This window comes from Mobula birostris, unplaced genomic scaffold (genome assembly GCF_030028105.1).
Source record: "Mobula birostris isolate sMobBir1 unplaced genomic scaffold, sMobBir1.hap1 scaffold_1362, whole genome shotgun sequence".
Taxonomy (NCBI): domain Eukaryota; kingdom Metazoa; phylum Chordata; class Chondrichthyes; order Myliobatiformes; family Myliobatidae; genus Mobula; species Mobula birostris.
The window spans coordinates 96799-105681 of record NW_027274403.1 but is presented as its reverse complement, the minus strand read 5'-3'; the positions used below and the strand labels follow the sequence as shown (position 1 = coordinate 105681).

General features: G+C 58.8%; 1 protein-coding gene across 1 annotated transcript in view; it reads right to left on the bottom strand.

Moving 5' to 3' along the window:
• Window positions 1-2980: 2980 nt before the first annotated feature.
• Window positions 2981-8883, bottom strand: part of LOC140192449 (integrin alpha-X-like) — a 77449-nt gene continuing 71546 nt past the window's right edge. The window contains exons 23-26 of the mRNA XM_072250046.1: window positions 8508-8621; window positions 7923-8030; window positions 4662-4772; window positions 2981-3621 (exon numbers count right to left, since the gene is read on the bottom strand). Coding sequence (XP_072106147.1) covers window positions 3532-3621; window positions 4662-4772; window positions 7923-8030; window positions 8508-8621 — 423 coding nt within the window. The 3' untranslated portion in view covers window positions 2981-3531. The remainder of the gene's footprint in view (window positions 3622-4661; window positions 4773-7922; window positions 8031-8507; window positions 8622-8883) is intronic.

The window sequence follows — 8883 nt, the reverse complement described above, 5'->3', positions numbered from 1 at the left end:
TGATTTATTTAATGTGTACAGTGAAACAATATTACAAAAAATAAGAGACACCTTGGGAATCAAAGTTGGCGGGGAAAATATCAATAATTTCAGATATGCAGATGACACTGTGTTAATTGCAAGTACGGAGGAAGAAGTACAAAACTTAATTGATAGAATTGTTGAAGAAAGTGCAAAAATGGGTCTATCTATCAATTGCAAAAAGACAGAATACATGGTGATATCCAAAAAGAAGGAGAATCCTATCTACAGGCTGAGAATAAATGGGGAAGACATAAAACAAGTGCAGAACTTTTGCTACTTAGGAAGCTGGGTGACATCAGATGGCAGGTGTGACAAGGACATCAAAAGAAGAATAGGGATGACAAAAGACACCTTTATGAGATTGAAGAGTATACTGACCAACACTAAACTAGGCATGACAACCTGCCAAAGAGTACTGAAATGTTACGTTTATCCTGTTGTATTATATGGATCAGAATGTTGGACAATATCTAGTAACAGGAGGAAATGAATTGAAGCAGCAGAAATGTGGCTTTTGAGGAGGATGCAAAGAATATCATGGATGAAACGAATATCTAATGAGGATGTCAAACACAAAAAGAGAAATAATGTATGAGATCATGAAAAGGCAACGAGACAGCAGCCAGAGAACTGGAAATGAATACCAATGAATTGATCCACTTGACCCGAAACAGGAGTGTGTGGGCCATGGCAGTCAAAGCTCAAACTGGGCATGGCACCTGATGATAATGACGACCACCCAGGAAGTGGGGAGTGCCCGTCACAGTCTTGACCTGTAGATGAGAGGGGGGAATGGGGTGGATGTGAAGTGAACGAACCAACCCCACCCGTGGAAAAGGGGAATGTTCCAACACATTCCTGACCTGTAGGATGTGAGTGAGATAATGGCGTGCATGGACTAAACCCATCAGGGGATGTGGAGGTGCAGGTAGGAGGAAGGAGAAAACATTTATAATGGGAAAAGAAATAATTCCTTAGAAGTGCCTTTAGTGAAGGGATCTCTGGGCACCCTGTCCCTCAGCATACGTGTCAGGAGAGTTTCACCAAAAACAATGGTAGCTCGTCGCAACTGTTTCTGAATACAGAGCGTTGAGCTGTGCATGACCTCAGCCTGCCTTAGGTGAAATATAGACTATCGGTGATGTTCAGAGGGTGGGAAAACAATGGTGTGCAAGATGCTCCATCCCTGGGGGAGGGATCCCTGGGCAGGATAGTGTATTTGGCACCCCATCTCTGGTACGTCGGATGACCAGTCCCAGGGGAGGGGTAGAAGACAGTGTGTAGATCGATGCCTGGGCCCAGGGGGTGGACATTGTTGTTGACTGTTTGTATCCCACCTTTTCCCTTTGCTCTTTCAGGCCCAGGTCAAGCCCCATATGGATTGGTACAGCCCCAGTATGGACTCCAGGGGGGGCTATGGTGAGTGTGGAAGAGAGGTGGGGGAAGGAGGCACAGAGGGAGAGTGGGGGAGAGGGAGACAGAGGGGGAGAGAGGAGAAATGGGGAGGGAGTGGTGAGAGGGAGAGTAAGGGGAAAGAGGGGTGGAAATAAAGACGGTGAGAGGGAGGGGGAGTGAGAGAGGGAGGGAGGGAGAGAGGGAGGGGGAGAGAGGACAGGGAGGTAGGAGGGAGAAAGAAGGAAGGAGGGGGAGGGAGGGAGAGAGGAAAGGCAGGGAGAGAGGGAAGGGAGGGAGAGAGGGAGGGGGAAGGGGGAGGGAGGGAGGGAGAGAGGGAGGGGGAGAGAGGACAGGGAGGGAGGAGGGAGAAAGAGGGAAGGAGGGGGAGGGAGGGAGAGAGGGAGGGGGAAGGGAGAGAGGGAGGGGGAAGGGGGGAGGGAGAGAGGGAGGGGGAAGGGGAGAGAGGGAGGGGGAAGGGGGGAGGGAGAGAGGGAGGGGGAAGGGGAGAGAGGGAGGGGGAAGGGGAGGGAGGGAGGGGAAGGGGAGGGAGGGAGGGGAAGGGGAGGGAGGGAGGGAAGGGAAGGGAGAAGGGGGAGGGAAGGGGAAGGGAGAAGGGGGAGGGAAGGGGAAGAGAGGAGGGAGGGGGAAGGGGAGAGGGAGGGAGGGAAGGGAGAGAGAGAGCAGAGGGAGAGAGGGAGGGGATGGAGAGAGGGAGGGGAAGGGGAGGGAGGGAGAGGGGGAAGGGGAGGGAGGGAGGGGAGGAGAGGGGAGGGGGAGGGAGAGAGGGGGGGAGGGAGGGGGAAGGGGAGAGGGAGATGGAGAGGACAGGGAAGGAGGGGTGGATGGAAAGGGAGATGGAGGGGGAGACATAGCTGGGGAGATGGAGGGTGGGAAGGTCTTCACTATTCTGGGGGGGAGAGCGGGGCAGTAAAGAGTTGACCGAACTTGCGCGGAAAAGACTAGCTCGCACCGGCACCCTCCCTGTGGGATCTTGCCATGTGTCCAGCACCCCTCCAACCCTCCTCCATGCCCCCTCCTGCGGCCATCAGATCCTCCCCGCCCTAAACGAGCTCGCTGACCCTCTCCCCTCTCCCCAGGCTGTCCTTCTGGGAAGTGCTCCTACCCCGGCGTCGGGAAGAAGTGAGAGGGACGAAGGGACCCGCAGAGTGAGTGAGATACCCTGCAGTCCTTCGCTTCGCCTTTCCCGAAATCGCACAGCTTTCTGCCGGCACCATGACTTTGTGCTCATCTCGCTGCCCACCACCGGTGGACACTTTATCCGTGTGAGGTTGATGTGTGCATGTAATCTTCCTGCTTAAGCGCAATGCTTACTTGTTTTGGAGTGTCTCGCCCCACCCACCGCTTCGACCCCCGCTTCAGGATGTCTTCCCCTCGCGTCTCTCGCTGTTCGGAAGCCGGGGAGAGTCTTGGCAGCGCTCACTCTGGGACGAGCCCAATGTCCACCGACTCCTTGTGTCCCGGCCTCTCGAGGGGTGGGGCAGACCAGAGGGGGACGGGGGTGGGAGCTTGTGCTGTCAATAAAACTGCATTACAGCCAGGGGAGAGTCTACAGCGTGTTTATTCAAACCTCGAGGGGGTGGGGGCATGTTGGGGGGGGGATGGGGAAGTGAGGGAGGGATAAAGGAGGAGGGTGGAATGGGAGTGGGGAGAGGCGGAAGAGGGTGTGGTTTGGGAAAGGGGTGTGGGAGAATGGGGAAAGGGTATGGGAGGGTGGGGAAGGGGTATGGGAGAATGGGGTGGGGTATGGGAGAATGGGGTGGGGAAGGGTTGGGGAAGTGTCTGGACGACGGAGGGTGAGGAGTGTGTGGGGAAGGGGAGGGGGAGGGATAGGGAGAGGGCGTGGAGGAAGGGCAGAGAAGCGAGAAAGGGGAGGGGACAGACTGAGAGGAGTAAGAGCAGTGCTGGGGTGAGGGGAGGAGGGTAGTGGGGTGGGGAGGAGGTTGGAGGCTAGAAGTGAGGAGAGTGTTGTGGGAGGGAGGGGAGGAGAGTGTTGTGGGAGGAAGGGGAGGAGAGGGTTGTGGGAGGATCCAGCACAGACGACAGAGGGAGGGGTCTTCCGTCCAAAGCTCCACAACCCCTCACTTCTCCCGTTCATTCGGCCGCAGTCTCTGCCTCATCCTCGGACCCCAGTCTCTCTCGTCCAGTGTCGCCAGAGTCCGTGGAGCGGCTAAAGAACCCATACTGGAGGGAAGGAGAGGGTAGGGTCAGAATCCCCCACACTCCTCTGCATCACTGCCACCCTCAGCCTCCCCCACACCCCACCTCTTTCTGCTCTTTTCCCCACACCCCTCCCTGATTCTGTAACCCCCCACCCGCTGTGACCTTTCTTCCTCATACCCCTCCCTGATTCTGTAACTACCTATGTGACCCCTACCCTACCCTCCCGTGACTCGCTTTCCCCCAGCCTTTCCAAACTCCATTGTGAGATGAGCCCAGCCTGTTGATGGTTCCGGTTTATCCACTCCCCATCCCTGAACAAGGGGAGAGGAACAGTCGCTGGTTGATCCAGGTGTGCTCTCTTTCAACAGAGACACAACCTGCTGAACCGTGACTTCCGCTAAATACTCTCCTGCTTTGTCGATTGCTCACACCCTTCCCACCCTTCCTGATTACTTGCTCTCTCTGCTTACCAGACCTTTGAAACTCCTTCGAACTTCAAATATTTTGAAGTTTAGAATACTTTGGTGGGGCGAGACGCTCCAAAACAAGTAAGAATACTTTCTCTCTGCATGACGAAGTGCTGAAAGACTCCAGGAATACAGATGTCTCCCACAAAGGTTCTTATCACTTGCAGTAGTCTCTCACTAAACTGCCAAGATCAGTCAGGACCATAAAATGTTTCATTCAGTCTTCCCCAAATCACTTGCCCTACCCTCTTAGTCAAAATCCATTAAGACATTAGATGTTTCCTGTGATCTTTCTTGATGACTTGCCCTAATTGGTTAGTTGACTGTCAAAATCCCTCAGGATTCTAGATGTTTCCAATGTTTTTATGATTACGCATGCAGCGCTTTGTTGACTGTCAAAATGGCTGAAGCCACCAATGTTTCAACATAGTGTTTTGTTGACAGATGCACCTCATCTATATTTGAAAGTCCGGACTTCTCCACCAAGTTATAAGCCCTTCTACTCTAATCTATGTCCCTGTGACCACAAGTACCCAGGGCAAACAGGTGGGACACACCCTGGACAGACATGGACATACAAAAAGTCAGAACCACCTTGAAGAGGCCAAAGACGATGAGCGAGAGCAGGAACAGGCCTCCAAATGTCCCACCAATAATGAGAGGGAGCAGTGAAACATTTGGGTTCACTTCGATGTCTGTCACCACCTGCAGGGCAGAGGAGGGAGAAGCAGTGAGGGAGAGCTGGGGGAGAGGGGAGGTCCACTGGTCATTGGATCGGAGAGCAGGGATCCGTCATTATCACTGTGGTCCCCCCACACCCCTAACACCTCCCTGTCTGTGTCCACTTTCCTCCCTGTCCCCATAACTCTATGATCACCCCCACCCTTCCCCGTCCCCTCCACCCCTTGCTGACCCGTGACCCTACCGTCACCTCCACCCCTCCCCATCCCCATGACCCTACCGTCCCCATCACCCCCTGTCCTTATGACCCTACCGTCCCCTCCACCCCTCGCTGACCCATGACCCTACCATCACCTCCACCCCTCCCCGTCCCCATGACCCTACCATCCCCTCCACCCCTCCCCATCCCCATGACCCTACTGTCCCCACCCCCCCCTGTCCTCATGACCCTACCGTCCCCTCCACCCCTCCCCGTCCTCATGACCCTACTGTTCCCACCACCCCCCGTCCTCATGACCCTACCGTCCCCATGACCCTACCGACCCCTCCACCCCTCCCCATCCCCATGACGCTACTGTCCCCTCTACCCCTCCCCGTTCTCATGACCCTACCGTCCCCACCACCCCCCGTCCTCATGACCATACCATCCCCACCACCCCCCCCGTCCTCATGACCCTACCGTCCCCTCCACCCTTCCCCGTCCCCATGACCCTACCGTCCCCTCCACCCCTCCCCGTCCCCAGAATGCTACCATCTCCTCCACCCCTCCCCATCCCCATAACCCTACCGTCCCCTCCACCCCTCCCCGTTCTCATGACCCTACCGTCCTCACCCTCCCTCCCCGTCCCCAGGACGCTACCGTCCCCTCCCCCCCTCCCCGTCCCCAGGATGCTACCGTCCCCTCCACCCCTCCCCGTTCTCATGACCCTACCGTCCCCTCCACCCCTCCCCGTTCTCATGACCCTACTGTCTCCACCACCCCCTGTCCTCATGACCCTACCGTCCCCTCCACTCCTCCCCATCCCCATGACCCTACCGTCCCCTCCACTCCTCCCCATCCCCATGACCCTACCGTCCCCTCTACCCCTCCCCGTCCTCATGACCCTACTGTCCCCACCACTCCTCCCGTCCTCATGACCTTACCGTCCCCACCACCCCTCCCCGTCCCCATGACCCTACCGTCCCCACCACCCCTCCCCGTCCCCATGACCCTACCGTCCCCACCCCCCCGTCCTCATGACCCTACCGTCCCTTCCACCCCTCGCTGACCCATGACCCTACCGTCTCCTCCACCCCTCCCCGTCCCCATGACCCTACCGTCCCCTCCACCCCTCGCTGACCCATGACCCTACCATCACCTCCACCCCTCCCCGTCCCCATGACCCTACGATCCCCTCCACTCCTCCCCATCCCCATGACGCTACTGTCCCCTCCACCCCTCCCCGTCCCCATGACCCTACTGTCCTTTGCAGCCCTCCCCGTCCCCATGACCCTACCGTCCCCTCCACCCCTCCCCGTTCTCATGACCCTACTGTCCCCACCACCCCCCGTCCTCATGACCCTACCATCCCCTCCCCGTTCTCATGACCCTACTGTCTCCACCATCCCCTGTCCTCATGACCCTACCGTCCCCTCCACTCCTCCCCATCCCCATGACCCTACCGTCCCCTCCACTCCTCCCCATCCCCATGACCCTACTGTCCTCTGCACCCCTCCCCCTCCCCATGACCCTACCGTCCCCACCACTCCTCCCGTCCTCATGACCCTACCGTCCCCACCACCCCTCCCCGTCCCCATGACCCTACCGTCCCCACCACCCCTCCCCGTCCCCATGATCCTACCGTCCCCACCCCCCCCGTCCTCATGACCCTACCGTCCCTTCCACCCCTCGCTGACCCATGACCCTACCGTCCCCTCCACCCCTCCCCGTCCCCATGACCCTACCGTCCCCACCACCCCTCCCCGTCCCCATGACCCTACCATCACCTCCACCCCTCCCCGTCCCCATGACCCTACGGTCCCCTCCACTCCTCCCCGTCCCCATGACGCTACTGTCCCCTCCACCCCTCCCCGTCCCCATGACCCTACTGTCCTTTGCAGCCCTCCCCGTCCCCATGACCCTACCGCCCCCTCCACCCCTCCCCCGTCCCTATGACCCTACCGTCCCCTCCACTGCTCCCCCATCCCCATGACCCTACCGTCCCCTCCACTCCTCCCCCGTCCCCATGACCCTACCGTCCCCTCCACCCCTCCCCCGTCCTCATGACCCTACCGTCCCCTCCACTCCTCCCCGTCCCCATGACCCTACCGTCCCCTCCACCCCTCCCCGTCCCCATGACCCTACCGTCCCCTCCACCCCTCCCCCGTCCTCATGACCCTACCATCCCCTCCACTCCTCCCCGTCCCCATGACCCTACCGTCCCCTCCACTCCTCCCCGTCCCCATGACCCTACCGTCCTCTCCACCCCTCCCCGTCCCTTGACTCTACAGTCCCCTACAGCCCTCGGTCTCCATCTCCTACGCCCCTCACCATCTCCGTCACCTACTCCCCTCCCCGTCTCCTACGCTCCTCCCCGTCTCCTACGCCCCCTCTGTCTCCTACGCCCCTCCCCGTCTCCATCACCTACTCCCCTCCCTGTCTCCTACGCTCCTCCCCGTCTCCTACGCCCCCTCTGTCTCCTATGCCCCTCCCCGTCTCCATCACCTACTCCCCTCCCTGTCTCCTACGTCGCTCCCCGTCTCCGTCACCTACGCCCCTCCCCGTCTCGTCACCTACGTCCCTCTCCGTCTCCGTCCCCTACGCCCCTCCCCGTCTCCATCACCTACTCCCCTCCCTTTCTCCTACGCCCCTCCCCATCTCCTACGTCCCTCACCATCTCCGTCACCCACGCCCCTCCCCGTCTCCTACATCCCCCCCCCGTCTCCGTCACCTACGCCCCTCCCTGTCTCCATCACCCACGCCCCCCCCATCTCCTACGTCCCTCCCCGTCTCTGTCACCCACGCCCCTCCCCGTCTCCTATGTCCCTCCCCGTCTGTCACCTACGCCCCACCCCGTCTCCGTCACCTACGCCCCTCCCCATCTTGTCACCCTTCCTCCTTTACACCCCTCCTTGACTCCATCACCCCTCCCATCTCCGTGACCCCTTCCCTCCTGACATGAACAGGTCACTCACCACTGCCTGCCGAAAGCGTGCGTCTCCCTGCGATCGGTCTGCATAACGCCTCTCATCAAACTCGACCTTGATCCTGCTCCATAGACCCAGGCGGCCCCCCTGGTGAATCTGTGGGACAACAGAGGGAGATGGGAGTGGTGGTGGGGTGGGATGAGGGGGAGGCTCCCTCCTTCCTCCTCACCTGCCACTCCCAATAAGAGGGAGGAGGTGGGTGGGCAGGGGAGAGAGCGAGAGGGGTGCTAGCAGGAGAGGGGGACGAGGGGATGGTGTGGGAGTGTGGGGAAAGGGATGGTGGGAGCAGGAGCGGAGAGGGAGGGGAAAGGAGGGTTGAGGACGGTGATGGTGATGGGATGGCAGGGGAATTGGAACGGAGGAGGGTCAGGGAAAGGGAAGGTGAGAGATGGTGAGGAGGGTGGAGGGAAGGGAGAGGAAGAGGAAGGTTGGGGTAAGGGTAGGTGGGAGGAGGGGGAAGGGAGGGGGAGGGGAAGGTTGGCATAAGGGTAGGTGGGAGGAGGGGAAGGTGGGGAGGGGAGGACAGTGTGGGTGAGGGGAAGGTGGGGGAAATGGTGGAGTGCAGGACCTTACCTGAGCTACAACTGATCCCATCACCTTTCCTTCCACATCAAAAATAACAGCCAAACCCTCCTTCAGACTCTTAACTCGACACTCAGTCACCAGGCACAGAGCGATTCCACAGTCCTGTCAGCAGAGTGGGGAGCAGAATAGTGTGAGTGTGAAGCTGTACAGCTTTCGATGTGTGTCCTACCCTTGTCCCTCCATCCCTCGATAGCTCCCACCATTCACAGTGTCTGTCCTACCCTTGTCGAACACGGTCCCTCCGTTCCTCGATAGCTCCCACCATTCACGATGTGTGTCCTACTCTTGTACACTGAGGTCCCTCTATCCCTCAACACTCCCCATCATTCAGTGTATGTGTCCTACCCTCATACACTGAGGTATA